The sequence below is a fragment of the Nerophis lumbriciformis genome, linkage group LG01 (genome assembly GCF_033978685.3).
Source record: "Nerophis lumbriciformis linkage group LG01, RoL_Nlum_v2.1, whole genome shotgun sequence".
NCBI classification, from domain to species: domain Eukaryota; kingdom Metazoa; phylum Chordata; class Actinopteri; order Syngnathiformes; family Syngnathidae; genus Nerophis; species Nerophis lumbriciformis.
The window spans coordinates 23,128,837-23,147,073 of record NC_084548.2 but is presented as its reverse complement, the minus strand read 5'-3'; the positions used below and the strand labels follow the sequence as shown (position 1 = coordinate 23,147,073).

Here is an 18,237-nt window from a genome sequence, read left to right as displayed (position 1 = left end):
TTTCTAAAAATCCCTTTTTTGTATTAGCCTTAAGTAATATTCTAATTTTGTGACACACGGAATTTTGGATTTTCATTTGTTGCCACTTCAAATCATCAAAATTAAATGAAATAAACATTTGAATGCATCAGTCTGTGTGCAATGAATAAATATAATGTACAAGTTACACCTTTTGAATGCAATTACTGAAATAAATCAAGTTTTTCAAAATATTCTAATTTACTGGCTTTTACCTGTATATTCTAACAAAGTGCAGATTGGATTTTAACCTATTTAAAACATGTCATCAAAATTCTAAAATTAATCTTAATCAGGAAAAACTACTAATGATGTTCCATAAATTTTTTTTTTTAATTTTTTCCAAAAGATTCGAATTAGCTAGTTTTTCCTCTTCTTTTTTCGGTTGAATTTTGAATTTTAAAGAGTCGAAATTGAAGATAAACTATGTTTCAAAATTTAATTTTCTTTTTTTTTGTGTTTTCTCCTCTTTTATAAAAATGTTAGTGGCGAGCTAGTTAAAATGGGATATTAAAATTTCACAAGACTGTCTTAGAAGTGATCATTTGAAAATGTTCAATTTGAAAAATGTGCACTTCGAGAAAATATAAAAATAAAGTGTTGCATATTGATATTTATCTGTTTCTATATATATTTATTGTGAGAAATCATTAAGATGATCAGTGTTTCCACAAAGATAAATATAATTAATTATTAATCATTAATTATTAATAATAACAGAGTTAAAGGTAAATTGAGCAAATTGGCTATTTCTGGCAATTTATTTAAGTGTGTATCAAACTGGTAGCCCTTCGCATTAATCAGTACCCAAGAAGTAGCTCTTGGTTTCAAAAAGGTTGGTGACCCCTGATGGTATGTGTGTGAATTGCCCATGCCTGTTTCACACTGTATTTACCTTGTTTTACCGCTAGATGTCGTCATAGACCATGCTTAAGCTCAGTCTGACACAACTGTGTTCAAATCTGTATTGAATTCCAATGAGGTTTAAATATTTGTTATATAACATAATGTAGTGTATAGTCTGTTTTATATACTATTATACTCTATTATATATAATTGTGTCTGTTTTATATACTATTATACGCGTATATATAATTGTGCCCATTTGTATTCTTATTATTGTTTGTGTTTATTCCTTTTAAACCACAGACAAATATGTGTCCAAATAGGGCTGGGCGATTTGGCCTTTTATTAATATCTCGATATTTTTAGGCCATGTCACGATACACGATCTATATCTCGATATTTTGCCTTAGCCTTGAATTAACACTTGATGCATATAATCGCACCAGTATGATGATTCTGTGTCTACATTAAAACATTCTTGTTCATACTGCATTAATAGATGCTAATTTTAAATTTTCATGCAGAGAGGGGAATCACAACTAAGTCAATTTACTAAAACTGTATTTATTAAACAGTTATCAAGCAGTGGCACAAACATTCATGTAATTTCAAAATAGAAAGTGCAAGATTGTCAGACATTTTAAAACAAGCTATTAGTGCACTTTTGTTCATGATGTCACCAAGATGACATATCAAAACCACACTAAATTAAAGTGCACTTTTGTACAGAATGCCACTATAATATTTTAAAACAAATAAAGTGCACTTTTGTGCATGATATCCCACAAGATATTTCAAAAACTGTAAAATAAAAATTAACTAATAATAGAAAATCAAATTGTGTATGTCTTTCGCTATGTGGTAGGTTACTGCGGGCGTTATCTCCTTCTGATGTTGACTATTTTTTTCTTACGATGTTGATGTGGAAATGGAAGACGCCAGGCTCAATTGGGTCAGTGCTGGTTGCTTCGGCATTTTGTTGGGTGTGGCACCGGCCGACATGCGGAGTTTATGGGGCGGTATAGCTCGGTTGGTAGAGTGGCCGTGCCAGCAACTTGAGGGTTGCAGGTTCGATCCCGCTTCCGCCATCCTAGTCACTGCCGTTGTGTCCTTGGGCAAGACACTTTACCCACCTGCTCCCAGTACCACCCACACTGGTTTAAATGTAACATAGATATTGGGTTTCACTATGTAAAGCGCTTTGAGTCACTAGAGAAAAAGCGCTATATAAATATAATTCACTTCACTTCACTTCAAGCACTCCTTATTCTCTAGCGGGTGATTTTTCAAATGATGCTACAAATTAGTAGTGCCACTACTTTTTATAGCAACCCTTTTGCCGCATACTCACGATATAGTCATTTTCAACATCGCACAGAGACAAACCCGCGATATATCGAGTATATTCGATATATCGCCCAGCCCTATGTCCAAACATCTGTCTGTAGATTTTGCCTAAAAACTCAACTCTCTGACAGGAGTTCTAGACTTAAAAAAACTCGGCAATGGTACAAAATACAGACCATAAAACTAGCTAATAAATACTATTCTTAAAACGCTATGATTTTCTGATATACTGTATCATAATTTACAGTAGATATAACTCTGCAAACCCTTATTTTAATGCAAGGTTTTGTGACAAAATGAGACCAAGAAAAATAATCTTAACTTTTTCCAAATGTGTAATACTTTATCGAGCAGGACGTCTCATATGTCCATCCATCCATCCATCTCCAACCGCTTATCCGGAATCGGGTCGCGGGGACAACAGCTCCAGCAGAGATCCCCAGACTTCCCTCTCCAGAGCAACATTAGCAACTTCCTCCTGGGGAATCCCGATGTGTTCGCAGGCCAGAGAGGAGATGTAATCCCCCATCTGGTCCTTGACCTTCCGCGGGGTCTCCTCCCAGTGGGACGTGCAACGAGGACCTCCCTAGGGAGACGCTCGCGAGGCATCCGCACGACATGCCCAAACCACCTAAGCTGGCTCTTTTCCAAGCAAAGGAGCAGCGGCTCTACTCCGAGTCTCTCTCGGGTGACTGAACTTCTCACTCTATCTCTAAGGGAGATGCCAGCCACCCTTCTGAGGAAACTCATTTCGGCCGATCTTATTCTTTCGGTCATGACCCACACTTCATGACCATAGGTAAAAGTAGGAATGTAGATGGCTCTGTAGACCGAGAGCTTTGCCTTCTGGCTCAGCTCTCGTTTCGTCACAACAGTGCGGCAGAGAGACTGCAATACTGCCCCAGCTGCTCCGATTCTCTGGCTGATTTCCTTCTCCATCTTTCCCTCACTCCTGAACATGACACCGAGATACTTAAACTTCTTCACCTGGGACAGAGTCTCGTCCTCTACCTGGACTGTACAAACCATCGGTTTCCTGCTGAGAACCATGACCTCAGATGTGGAGATGCTTATCCTCATTCCAGCTGCTGAACACTCGGCTGCGAACCGATCCAGTGAGAGCTGAAGGTCACGAACCGAAGGTGCCATCAGGACAACATCATCTGCAAACAGCAGTGACGCAACCTTTGGCGCCCGAGACGTATACCCTCTCCGCCATGGTCCCGACTCTGCCTAGAAATCCTGTCCATGAAAATCACAAACAGGATAGGTGACAGAGCGCAGCCCTGGCGGAGACCAACCCCCACTGGAAACGGATCCGACTTACATCCAAGCACCCGGACACAACTCTCGCTTTGGTTGTACAGGGATTGGATGGCCCTCAGCAGGGTTCCCCTCACTCAGTACTCCCTCAGCACCTCCCACAAGATCTCCTGGGGCACCAGGTCATATGCCTTCTCCAAATCCACAAAGCACATGTAGACTGTAGGCCTTCTCTGGGATTCCCGCAAGAGTAAAGAGCTGGTCAGTTGTTCCACGACCAGGACTGATTGATTGTTTTTTTCCTGTTTATTCAATCTAATGGTAAAATATGTTAGTTAAATAACTATATACATTGAAAATACCCTGCGTGATATTTATAATGATTATACTGTAATCATAATAATTGTATGAATAATTTTTGTGATGGTTCCCTTTTTTCTGGCTTGAGCACTTGCCCCCCAAAATGTCAGTACACGTGCCTGTCCTAATGAGTGTCTTCCTGCCGCGGCTGGAGCGATGTAATTGGGGAAGTTCTAGCTTTACGAAAATGTTCTGGTTGTGTCACATGTTCACATCCTTGCGCATTTTGCAATACTGCCGTCAAAACTGCAAAAAAAACCAGAAAGACCTTACAAAATGTGAAATAATTGAGGCAAACTTGCTGCTTTGTATTTATTTTGAGTTTGTGTGTTACTGGAAAGAGAAGGAAAGCCATCTGTCACCACATTTATCTCTAGCTCATAGAAATAAACCTTGTAATTTTCATACATAATATAATTTACGACTTAATTTAAAGGGGAACTGCACTTTTTTTGGAATATTGCCTATTGTTCACAATCATTATGAAAGACGGCTGTTTCTTTGTGAAGATTACGAGACATTCTTCACCTAAATGGGAATATATGATTATCCTATCAGTCATCCTAATGACAGCAGACCTTGCACAGTAAGAGGTGTTTTATTATGTCTGTTGGCTCTCATGAAGTCTGCAGTGAGTGATAATCAGTGATGAAGGGAAAAAAACAAACGTTTTGATGCGTTTTTTAAATTAATGCGCCACGTATGCTTGAAATGATCAAAATACTTAAATATTAAATGTTATTATAAATGTGCCCGTTACTACATTGCATATATACTTGTATCATATAAAACTTTGCTGGATGTGTTTGGATGTCTTTTTAAGAACTTTACAGGTGGAATTGCGTGGTTGCTATATGCTCCATTGTAGGCTGACTTTCGACCGCATTTATTTAATATTTAGAATGGGAAAAAAATACAAATAAATAACATCCATCGTCATGTCCTTTATAATCATTGTGAACGATAGGCAAAATTCCCAAAAAAGTGCAGTTCCCCTTTAATACTTTTAACTACTTAACACTTTTATTAATAACATAACTAATATTATGTATTATTGTTTTTGTAATGTATTAATATGTACTAATAACTCATATTTTAACTAAAGGGATCATGATTCCCTTATAAGGCAATAAAAGTATTTTAAAGCTATTATTTCTATTTAATAGTTATGAAATAGTTTGTGGAGGATTTATAATATAGAATAGAATAGAAAGTACTTTATTGATCCCTGAAATTCAGCACCACAGTTCGCTCACAAAAGACAATAAACACTTAGGTATTTTTTACATGTGAATAATATAAATACAGTCTATTATACAGCATTATTCACATGTGAATAATATAAATACGTTATACATTTACAGTACATGTACAGTCAAAAGGAACATTTGCATTATACAGTCTGATGGCTGTCGGTATGAAGGACTTCCTGTGTTGTTCCGTGTTGCCTTTTGGGAGTTTGAGCTTCCCACTGAACGTGCTCATTCTCTCCGCCAGGTCCGAGTGTAGTGGGTGGGAGGTGTTGTCCATAATGGCTAGGAGTTTTGCTAGACTTCTCCTCTCTGACACCACCGCCAGAGAGTCTAGCTCCACTCCCACAACGTTACTGACCTTCCTTACCAGCTAGTCCAGCCTGTTTGTGTCCCCCGCTCTGTTGGCTGCCCCAACAGGCCACGGCGTACAAGAAGGCGCCCGCCACCACCGACACGTAGAACATCTTCAACATCAGTGTACAGACGTTGAAGGATCCTAGCCTCCTGAGGAAGTAGAGGCGGCTCTGACCCTTCTTGTAGAGTGCCTCAGTGTGTTTTGACCATTCAGCTTGTTGTCGATGTGTACTCCGAGGTATTTATAATCCTCAACCATGTCCACATCGACCCCCCTGATGGAAACAGGGGTCCCTGGAGTACTCCTCCTCCTTCCCAGGTCCACAACCAGCTCCTTGGTCTTCATCACATTGAGCTGGAGGTGGTTCTTTCCACACCATGTGACAAATATGATGATTACTTTGTCTTGTTTTTTCTGTTTTATCATCAGTGGCATGGCAGACCTACTTGATGGATGATGTAGTAGGATGATGTAGTTGACATGTCTTCGGTAAATGCCCAAAATATTAAAATAATCGCTTGTCGCTACAATATAGCACTTGATGTAGTTTTCTAATACTTTTATACTGTACTTTAGACTATACCCTGAATTTGGACTCAGCTAACATGTAAACTTTACTCATGGCTTTAGAAATGCGGATGCACAGTAAGGTAACGACCATTTTCTTTTAGCTCAAATGTTAGTGCTGCTGGACTTACAGAAACTCTCAATTAGTGAGGACATGTGGTTGCCGTTCAAAGTTAGACATTGTAGGATGAACAATGTAACACACATCACCAGTCAGAACTTTTTTCAAATGCACATTTTCTATACGCCTTAAAGGGATCCGCCGCATACAGGCTGAATCGCTGCAGGTTGTCGGACCCTGCACTAGATGAAAGAGAAAAGTTGCACACAGAATACAAATGGAAGAATACAACAATTGTTTCTAATGATGATAAGGAACATCAAAAATTAAAATGACCCCTTCTTAGTGACGCGTGGATCCATAACACAAACGTATGATTTTCAGGGCATTCAATCGATCGCAGTAGTCTAGTTGTGATCGATTGAATAGCCTGAGAATACAAAGCCCTGAATGAAGAGAACATCCATTGCCAAACCCATGATTGTTTATTGTCCCAAAGTATGTCCAATAATATTCCATCTTCTGAGCTGGGTACAAAGAACACTTTTCTGAAGAAAGTGATTTGCTATCCTATGATCCATCCACTTAGTTTATGGTCTATCACAAAAACATATGCTGATGTATTTTGCGAGAAAAAGAAAGTGCGTAATTTCTATTAAACCAAAAATAAAATGACAACTGCAAGGTTCCTTTATGTGTTTTTTTTATTCCAGCAAATTATTATGATTAATTTCATAAAATATATTTTTTTAAGTAATAAACGTTGACACAACATTTCTCCCCTATGCTCTGCTTTCAAACAGACGTCCATGAAGACAAGTAAGAAGAAGAAAAGAACATCCTTCAAGAGAAAAATCAATAAAAAAGCCACTGAGGTATGCCAGCAATATACTTTATGATTATGATCATTGACCATTCAACACTTTAGAAACTTAAAAGTCAACTGCTGAACTGTTTCAGTGTAGACATTTACTTTTGATCTCTTTGCAAAAGGGGATCCATTAGTTTCACAACAAAGAAGTCTTTGCTATGAAATAGACACAAATGACTAGACGGAAATTTGCAACTATGCACATAAACAAGCCAAGACTTTCTGGACAAAAAAGGAATTTGAGCTATTTCACTATGATGATGGCAAAACATATTTATGGATGAGTCAAGGTGACGCCTTTAACACTTTAAACACTGTAGCAGCTGTTGCATGATGATGGAGCATCATGCTCTCAGGCTGTTTTTCTTTTCAGTGGTACTAGTTCACTGCACAAAGCCGATATATCAATACAGAAGGACTTTAATTGTGTCAAAACAGTGTCAAAATCTGCGCACATATAGACCACTCTGTGCGGACTATGTTTGCGCTCGCACTAACTGTTAACACTTTCCCTGTGGTTGTCTGTTTTTCTTTATGTGCCGTTCTACTCCTTGTTGGCATTGAATACATGGCACGCCAACTCCCCTCGTTTGTGATTCGTCACTTTAGAGGGGATTCATAAAAACTGAAGAACAATACATTTACATATAAATACGCAGTGCTTACATAAATACATTTTAACTAAATAAATAATAATATATGTTTCTTAATTAAACTTGCACTTAAAGTGCAAATTAAATTACAGCTTCACCACTTTAGTCATATGTTTTGCGTTTAACAAACTTCTGTATGACTTTAGCGTCAGACTTTTTTGATATTGTCAATACTGCCACAAGTGGTGAAAAACTGTATTACAACTGAGTACTGCTGTAACTATTGTTACAAATGAATATTACACTCAAACTGGCCAGGTTGGCAGAGATCCACTGTATCTAAAGACTGTTGTTTTGCTCACAAGAGTGAACCCATTCTTGTTAGATAAATACTTTAAATCCTGTGTCATTCCATCAGACTAGAGCGTTCCTATTTGGTCCTTGAGCATTAACTGATGAAGCCTTCTCGGAGTTGCAAAACCTCTTCCAAGACAAACTAAACTCTAAAGTATTTTTGCGTTCCTTTCAATGCCCTTGATACATGAATATAATCAAAGGCAACAGCCTTATTGATTCTATAATGTACCTAATATGCTCATGGATAGCTAATATAGGACTCTATTTTCAGATTTGCAACAATTTGTTAATCAATGTGGAAATTCTGTTTTTATTTTTCTGACATTTTGACTTGGCAAAGTCCTGTCTCACACATTCACACACAATGTGTGAGAACTGCAATGTGTAGTTCCAGCGTTTTGGTTATTTACAGGATGGACGACAGTGGAAGCCCTTCACTATCCGGGCTATCGATTCTCCTTTGATGAAACCACTGATAGTGTTTGTAAACCCCAAAAGCGGAGGAAATCAGGTATTAAAGAATATTTGTAGTAGGTTCCGTTTGTCCTCGAATTTTCTGGTCTGCACATATTTATTTTATTTTACATCTGACAGGGCACCAAAATCTTTCAGTCCTTCATGTGGTATCTGAACCCAAGACAGGTGTTTGATCTGAGCCAGGCAGGGCCAAAAGATGGGTAAATATTTACAGGAACATTTTTAAATATGTTAACAAGTTAACCTTTAACCTTTTTTCAAACATATAGTCTAGAGCTGTATCGTAAAGTTCATAATTTGAGAATTCTGGCCTGTGGAGGAGATGGAACTGTGAGTATTTTTTCGTAACACAAATGTATTTTGATCCCGATAATTCTTAGTACTTACGCACACGAACACACAAAAATGTAAATGACTAATCACTATTTTCCTGATATTCATCAACCTGAAATGAAAACATTCAATTAATGATTGATTATAATAACATTTGTACATTTTATTTATGTGTATCTGTGTATGAGTGTTTTTATATGTCCATGTGTAAAACCAGGTGGGATGGGTCCTATCATGCCTTGATGAACTTGCTTTGAATCCTCAACCTCCTGTCGCAGTGTTACCACTTGGGACAGGAAATGACCTCGCTAGAACTCTCAACTGGGGAGGGGTGAGTCCAAATAGACAACTTTTGTGGGTGAATTCGGACAATATAGCAAAGATTCTCAAACTTACTTTTCAAATGTCCATATTAGTGTGTGTGAGTGTGAATGTTGTCTATCTGTGTTGGCCCTGTGATGAGGTGGCGACTTGTCCAGGGTGTACCCCACTTTCCGCCTGAGTGTAGCTGGGATAGGCTCCAGCGACCTGGTAGAAAATGGATGGCTATTTACTTGTCATTGAGAGCTCGAGTTACTGGGCAATTTGCAATAACGTAACATAATTGAACTTTTCCAAAGCACTATCTTTTGTCATGTTGAAACGTCTTATAGAAAGTGTGACACGAACAATGTTAACAATCACCAAATTATTTTGATTAGATTTTTTTTTAATCATATTCTCTGTGGAAAATACAGAATTATGTGAATAAGGATGTTATGTTGTCCTCAACAGTGGACACTTCTGTTGGAAATTGCTATGCTTATTGTTACAATAGCGTTTTACATTGGCACGATAGGACAACAGAGCAAATTAACACATCGGCTTTGTACGTGATTGGGCCAAAATAAAGCAGTATGTCTGTCTGTTTTCATGGTTCACTTTTCTTTTCTTGCTAAACTTTGAAATAGTTTAACCTTGTTTGACGTGTCTTACAAGTGTCATTTGTTTTGGATCACTGGTTTGCTAGGAGAGTTTTATTGCAAATACCTGCCCATTTCTGCTTCTTATTGAATAATTCAAGGAACTTTAATGTCATACCAGTGCACAATAGACGGCACAGAATTTATTATCCATGGTCCCAAATGTAACTTTAAAACACTGGTGTACATTCATATGAATGGCCTATCAGAAAACAAAATACCTATCACTAGCCAACTGGGGCACTCCACTCCACCCTCCTTTGTGTTTCACAGCGGGTGGGACTTCTACAGCATTCATAAACACAGCAGCGATTCGATTCGATTGAATACTGTAAATGTCTTAAGTCTATCACAAAATACAAATATATATGTTGTATGTAGGGCTGAAATGTTTTTCTCTTCACCATAAACAACTTTGGACAGTTTAGACTTGAACTGTAAACATGTTTCATTTCAGAAGTGGAATGTCAAATTTAGGATAGACTTTATTCATCCCACAATGGGGAAATTATGTGGTTGCAGTGCAGATACAAAAAACTCACAAACAATTAGATAAACACACATTGAAAACAAAGAGGGAAACATCAAACAACACAAAGGACATAAAAGCCATTAAAAGCACACAGAGCCGATGCAACCAGCTGCCACTTCAGTGCCACTATTTCTACATACAGCTACAAAGTAAAACACACAAAAAAATTAGCAATAAATAATACATATTGCGCACATTTGATTGCACCATGTATAAACAAACAAAACAGAAACAACATTTCAACACCCACATATTGTACACCGCAGTGCTCCACTCCATCATCTGCTTGGGTGGGGGGGTCATATAGGCCAGAGACAGGAACAGACCCAACAAAGCAACCAAGAGAGCCGACTCCTCCCTAGGCTACCCAGCAGCCCTCGGTCAATGTCCGGTCTGCACGAATGAGCGAGAATCTGTCTAGGGAGACCAAAGTGTCTGATACATGCTCATTCTGCTCTGTGAAGCTTGTCCATCCCAAAGCTCAACGCTGGTTCCCCAGGCCCTGTCTCTTCCTCCACATCTCCTCCGGTCTTTCCACGCAGACTCCGGTGTGGCAGAGACCCAGCAGCTAATCTCAGGTGCAAACATGTGCATGGCCAAAAGGCTCCCCCAGGCAGATCCAAAACTTCACAAAAAAGCACCAAAAGGCACTGCCGAAGTCACAGAAACGCCACCCCTTGTTGCGCAGTCCCTAATGGGCTTGAACCAAAGCAAATAACACATGGAGGGAAACATCAAGAAACACAAGAGGAGGACACACAAGAGCGCAGAGCTCCCGCAACCACAGCCAACTTGAACACTATAATTGCAGTCGCCTAAAATTTCATGCCAGGTCTGTATGTCATAACACGCATTACATTCCTCATTACAGTGCTTAAATAAAACAGTTGATCAATTATATGAATGTCAAAAGTCTTTGCGTCACTTCCTGTCAATGGGAGAAGACGCAAACAAAAAGGCTATGCTTTTGCTACCAAAGTTTTTGATGAGTTTGAAGATTTTTGACCACTGATTTGTGATCACAGCCACAGGAGAGTTACCTGGCATCTTCGAAATGATTTTGGTCCGTTGAAAGGCACTGATACGCTGAAATAAGGCGAGTTGGAAGAGCCGTTAGCCTCAAGCAAACGGCCCCCTACCGCAATTCAAAGCAGTTTCCTGGCAACCATAAGCTACAGCGAGAGTTTGAAGCGGTTTTAAGTGCTTCCGATGACACAGAGTAATATAAGTTGACAGGCTGACACCTCAAGTTGATCTTCGAACGGCGCAAGTTATGAAATTGTTGAAATATACAACTTAAAAGTGCTGCAAGTCCGTTAGAGAGCTGATACAAGAGGCACTGACGTCAGCGACCTGCCGCGATGTCAAAATGTAAAAGAAAAACTCAAATCCCAAAACCTTCGGTGTCATCTGAATCAAATGATTCTCTGAACACAGGACACGAGGGAAAGTAAGATTTGATGTTAGACACAGGTAATGATGGGAATCAAGACGTGATGCTAAATAAATAGATGCTGACATAGAAAGTGCAAGAAAAGAACACAAAGTAGACCTGGAAAAAGCAATAAAAGAACTTAAAGAAGATTACAAGGCAGAGCAATAAGAGAACTTAAAGAAAATCAGAGAAAATCAACAACAGAATACAAAGAAGATCTATAAAATACAGAAACTCTGCAAAGTCAGAATAACAACATGAGAAAGGACTTTCAGGAAATGCGCCAAGAAATGAGGATTCTTCAAGAAGAAGTTATTGCAGTGAAACGAGACAACAACACGCTGTGGAATATCATAGATGATATGTATCAGGATAAATGAATGAATGATATCATCGTGACAAGGCACCGAATTAAACCAAGATCCTACGCAAAAGGCTGCTAGCTCTGCAATGAACTTCCAGGTCATGCCTTTTCCTAAATAGAACTCCAACAACTGTGTCTTTGATAACTTTCTACAGCTTCTTTAAATCCTGATCAGCTTTCTTAAAGGTTCTTGGCCCTCGTATTTAGTGACAATCCATAGGAAGCTGGTGCAACTGGGTTAGCTCTGAACAACTGTTGCCATTTTACTGTCAGATCTGGTGGTAGCTCCTCATCCCAAGACAGCCCAACCGCTCACATCTTCTAAAACAATGCTTTTCATTCTGACTGTAAAGTGGGTCATATGTGCGTGCTGAAGACAGGAGAACACTTTGCTTTGTGTTGCTGTTGTGCTTTAGGATGTTCACTCGTGGCTTGAGGATCTTAGGTGAAGTCATTACTTGTTCTCTGGATTAGGACAAGCACATTCAACACTGCTTCATGTGTCTCTGCTACTACCATGTTGCTCAGGGGAATCTCCTACCATTTCATCTTCAATTCAGCATAATTTGTCATCCATTTGTAGAACTCCATTCCTGCCACCTTTAGTATTTGTTTGACCTCTGTCGTTACATGGTCAGCCTCTTAGGCTGTACGTGAGCTAGCGATGAAATTGTCAACATAGTGACTCTCTTAACAACTTTGCAACTTGTGGTTGTTTTGCTTCATACTGTTTCACACAACTTTGGATGGTGACTGTGAGCAGAAGTGGGCTGGGCGTGGCTCCAAAAAGTACTCTTGACATCCGCAAGACATGTAGTTGATTGTTTTGTTCTCCTTGTGGACCTGTCATCTACAGGAATGTCTGTCCCTTTCTCAGAGGGACATCTGCAAAAATGACTTGGTTATATCTGACAAATAAGCTATGTTAGAAGATTTGGATTCAGGTTTGCGCCTCTATATAAGCAATCCTTAAGGTAAGCACAGCATTTTCCATCTGTTGTCATCCATCTTTAAAGATTTTTGTTTTCTCAAACATCTAGAGTCTCTTCCTTGGCTGGATTTTGTACGGATTTTGTAATACCCAGCGACTCAATTACGCAGAATGGACTAAGTTGTTTGGAAATTAGAGCGCTCTTTTCAAGTGAAATGAACATGCAGGCTACTTCGATGACACTTGACATAAACTCCAGTCCCTGCACAGAGCATCCATATCTGCTCTCCAAAGCCAATAATGTTTCTGTTTTCTTGGCTCTTTCTGTCACTATCTGCCAATTATAGCTATTAGGATAGCTAGTTCTGATTCATCATAATTTTCTGGAAAATCTGCTAGCTGTAGTTCTTTTTTCTTAAACTCATGTTGAAGCTACTCACCAGTTACTTTCATCATTGCTGAGCATATCTGAGGCGTTTCCACAGTTTTTATTTCTGTTTTCTGACCAGAATCCCACACATTTTGTACAATGACATTCACTGTGCTGCTTTGGTTTATTGTGGGAGCAAAGGAGCCAACCGTGTGAAGAGTGATTTTTTCTTGTCTCATTACTGGTAACTTAAGCCTTCTCAGCAGCGTTTCATGGATGAAACTCCTCTGATTGCTTTCGTCCATTAGTAGGATTGGGAATTGATAATATTTTTTCTGATTCCGATTCAACTTTTGATTCTGTTTAATGATTCGGTTCTTTATCGGTTCTCTTATCAATTCTTAATTGGATAAAAAGAGAACAACAAGGTGGATTAGCATCAATTTTGTTTAGTTTAAGGGTTTTTGAAAATAAGTACAATAAATAAATATATATCTTTAGAATTTAACAAAATGAATCATATGTGGAAATTACACAGAATATTACACTTAATGTGAAAATAATTAATTAATTGCAAAGTAAGATATTACAAGCCTTTCTTATGATTTAGATGATTATGGCTTACAATTTATGAAAGCGGCAGCACGGTGGAAGAGGGGTTAGTACATCTGCCTCACAATACGAAGGTCCTGAGTAGTCTTGGGTTCAATCCCGGGCTCGGGATCTTTCTGTGTGGAGTTTGCATGTCCTCCCCGTGACTGCGTGGGTTCCCTCCGGGTACTCCGGCTTCCTCCCACTTCCAAAGACATGCACCTGGGGATAGGTTGATTGGCAACACTAAATTGGCCCTAGTGTGTGAATGTGAGTGTGAATGTTGTCTGTCTATCTGTGTTGGCCCTGCGATGAGGTGGCGACTTGTCCAGGGTGTACCCCGCCTTCCGCCCGATTGTAGCTGAGATAGGCTCCAGCGCCCCCCGCGACCCCAAAAGGGAATAAGCGGTAGAAAATGGATGGGATGGAATTTATGAAAGCCTTAAATTGAATATCTCAGAAAATGTGGGGTCTCAAAAACTGTAAGCCATGATCATCAAAATTATAATAAATACAGGCTTGACATATTTAACTTTGTATGTAATGAGTTAATACCACATATTAGTTTCACATTTGAAGTTGAATTGCTGAAATCAATGGACTTTAACACAATTTTTTTGAGTTTCACTTGTAAAATAAAATGAGTGAAAATCTGGTGGGAGGAAAATATGCAACCTTTCTGACTACAATTGAACATTCACCTACTGAAAAAAGAAGCGCCTTGTGTGGCAAATTTTGTGCAAGCTTTTGACCACAAACTTAGTCACTGCTTGCTGACACTAGCAGCAGAAGTGAACTGGAGCGAGCAGCTACTGCCCGCCTCAAAGTCAGAATCTGTCACTCGTCATTCTCATCTGAATGAGAAAATAATCATTTCAATTTAACAAAAACTAGCACTAAGATTATAGGCGGTGTTACATAGTACCTGTTGTATTTACGACAGGTGACTGCTGCTGGGATGAGATCGGAGTTCTTCGAAAACAGGACATACGTTTATGGTTGTTGCATGCTGAATGTTCAAACATTCCAGCATATTGCCCACATGTCCTCCTTTTGATGAAATAGCTACTTTGCAATTATTACAAGTACCACTGTTGCAATCTTTTGTTGTAAAAAGACTTCTGAGCGTTTCTGCCGCCGTTATTACGCACATTGCGTAATAACGTCATTCCCGCCCACGCTAATTGTTTTGAGAACGGTCTGAAAAAATGGCAAGCGATTCCATGGTATTGATAAACTGGGAACCGGTTCTGAACAAAACCTGATTTTGTTTCCCATCTCTATCCAGTAGGCAAACAGCTACTTTTTTCCCTTATGGATCTTTGACCCATGCCGCAAGTTTGTAGCAACACAGCATTATGTATTATGTGTGGCTTGGTCATTATCTACTGAATGGGGAAGAACTGAGGAAACTATGGCCTCTTCTCATTCAGAGGGGGACTGCATCTTCACTCTTTTACCGGTCCACACAGCGACATGTTGTCCCCTTTCGCATTTCTCACACACATTCTTGATTTTACAGAATTTTGCATTGTGTGTCTGCCCTAAACACACACAGCATTTTTCCATTTTCTTCAGTTTTTATTTTCTATCAGCAATGTCATAGTCTGGACAATTTTCAGATTTGTTCTGTTCACAGTTGCAGAACAAACAATTGTTTTCCTTCTGTGCAGTGCTGCAGCAGATTTTGCGTGATGCCTTCTCAATTTAAAATCATTAATTTCATGCTTATATGGCTTGTTCTCTACTTTTTGTGGAGTGTATGGCCATGTAATTTCTAACACTTTTTCTCTGCTATGGACCTATTTTTGCAAGAATGTGACTATTTTGGACACTTTCCATTTATTGTCGTCCTTCAGCGGCGATACTCGTACTTAAAAGCTATGTAATTTGAAATCATCTTCAACAGGATTGGGTATAAAAGGCTTCCATACTCTGAGAAGTCACCCAATGATTCCAGACTCCTGATTTGAATCTCCCGTTAATCATATAGCTCTCTCAAAGCATGCACATTAGATGGCCTTTTGACAAGGGTTTTAACAACTTTGACATGTGAGCGCTTATCACTAAATAATTTCTTCCAAATCTGTTGTGCAGAAACTCAATTGCAGCATCATCATTTTCAATTGTCAACATTAGTCCTGCCACTGCCTTTATAGCTTGTGAAGTGGGTTAAGCTTTCAAACTTCTCTCTTTTGCACAGTGCATTATTCTGGTGACTAGCAGCCTCATACTGACTCCAAAACTCCTGCTATTAGTTGAGATCTTCATCATATTTATTAATGATCAGCTTTGGCAAATTTACTGATGCGCTGTGTCCAAATACACTTGATGAAGAAGCGTCATTTTCACCTTGAGGTTGACGTAATTGTTGCGGCTTTTGGACAACATGATCTGCTCCTCGTTTTCCTCTGAAATTTAAATCTCCAACCAAAGGTTTTACAGTGAAGTTAGTAGTTCCATCTCGCAGTTTAATTCGAACAAGATTTGCTCCTTGGCGGACAACATCTCTAGAAAGTGCTCAAGTGATCAATATCCGGTTCCTTTTTAGCCATTGTTGCAGCTTCCGCGGCGTCTTTGTTCTCCTGTGCGCTCATCATATCCTGGGTTATGGCACTAATAACTGTAGTATTTCTCCACATGATCGCACTTCAAGGAGGAGACAGAATGTCGATTGACAAAATCTTTATATTGAAAGTGTCAAGTTAACAAGATGTTGTTACATACGTCTTTCGTGTTTCATGAACAATTTTAGCGCTTTTTCTACATCAACTTCCTGCTTCCGTTCCTCCATTATCATGCAAAATGTAGTTCTTTTGGCCCAAAACAATCCTACTTTTACCATCAACAGTCTTATTAGTCCACATATGAGCACACATTAACATAGAAAATATTAACCGCTGAACTGTAATAATATTAACATGCAATTTAAAATAGCTGTTAAACAGTATACTTACTTACAGTATACAACAAAAGTCGCCTCTGATTGGCTTTTGCAATGAACATTTCTGGCATGTTCGATCGAGTAAATATGACGCGACATCTGACCATCGTGATCGACCTGAAATTTATTAGGATCATCGATCACTATCATATAATCACCCAGCTTTATTTTCTACCCTTAGCTCAAAGTACGAACTGTTATATTGTATTTCTTCCAGATATTTATTCATCACGTCACCTGTGGTCTGTATTTCACTACGCTTCTTGCTGTCTCGACAGGACAACAGTTTGTGTGCCTGATTTGCACAAAATTAGTCTGTAGAGGGTCAGCATTCTCCTAATAATTGAGCTAAAATACTTTTTTGACACCAAAAGACAGAATGAAAAATATAGCACTGACAACTCAGCTGCCTGTGTGCTGCACTAGGGCAGCCATAAAGCAGGATGTGGCTCACAAGCCACGTGTTAGCCTCTTGTTGTGTAAAAGTACAATCTAATTCTACCCTGTGCTTTTTTTTCAGGGCTATACAGATGAACCTCTGTCCAAGATCCTGTCTCATGTTGAGGATGGAATTGTAGTGCAACTTGACCGGTGGAATCTACAAATTGAACCCAATTACAGTGCAGGGGCTGAAGTCGATGAGCAACAAACTGATAAGGTTTGGCACTTTCGTTTGGCTATTCAAAGGTTAATTGCACACTCGGGGCGCTGTTGCGCAGAATTCAGCCTGAGAGGCAGAAAAACACACTAAATAAAACTCGGGTTCATCAGAAATATGAATGTTGCGTTGTAGATTGAATTCCCCTCTAAATCAAAGGACAATACAGTATTCCCTCACCACGTCGTGGTTCACATTAGGGATGTCCCGATCCTGGTTTTTGCACTTCCGATCCGATACCGATGTTGTTTTTGCACTTCCGATCCGATACCGATACTGGCCGATACTGGCCTATCCAAGCATGTATTAAAGTTTAAAAAGTTTTTTAGCCTACTTAGTTGTCAGATTCATGTTGAAAAGGGTTTTAGTACTCTTGATAACAACTAGCCAGCTGAATTAGGTGAGTTTGAATAATACACAATGGTTGGTAACAAGAAACTGACCTGTTTATTCAAGGATAAACACAAAATAGACAAAATTATACATGACAAACAGAAATGGCATCATTGAGCAGTAAAAAAGTGAACAGTATAAAGTGCAAATAATGCTGTAAACCTTATTAAAAAAAGCAAATCACACAAACAACCTGAGTGGGATAAAATGTCTATAACTCAGCATCAATACTTGCTCTTGAACAAGTGTAAACTTAAAAAAAAAAAAAAAAAAAATCTACACACTCCCTTCAATTGTTTGCCCCCCCTGACTGCAGTCTGAGCATAATGGGGATCTCCCCATTATGCTCGGACTGC

At 39.0% G+C, this 18,237-nt stretch overlaps 1 protein-coding gene across 7 annotated transcripts in view; it reads left to right on the top strand.

Annotated features, from left to right (window-relative positions):
• LOC133617401 (diacylglycerol kinase zeta-like) overlaps window positions 1-18,237 on the top strand; it is a 301,272-nt gene that overhangs the window by 143,277 nt on the left and 139,758 nt on the right. For all 7 annotated transcript variants that reach the window (XM_061977350.2, XM_061977363.2, XM_061977357.2 and 4 more), the window contains 6 exons: window positions 6,874-6,945; window positions 8,304-8,402; window positions 8,486-8,568; window positions 8,638-8,698; window positions 8,919-9,032; window positions 17,351-17,488. In XM_061977350.2, the coding sequence (XP_061833334.1) occupies window positions 6,874-6,945; window positions 8,304-8,402; window positions 8,486-8,568; window positions 8,638-8,698; window positions 8,919-9,032; window positions 17,351-17,488 (567 nt within the window). The remainder of the gene's footprint in view (window positions 1-6,873; window positions 6,946-8,303; window positions 8,403-8,485; window positions 8,569-8,637; window positions 8,699-8,918; window positions 9,033-17,350; window positions 17,489-18,237) is intronic.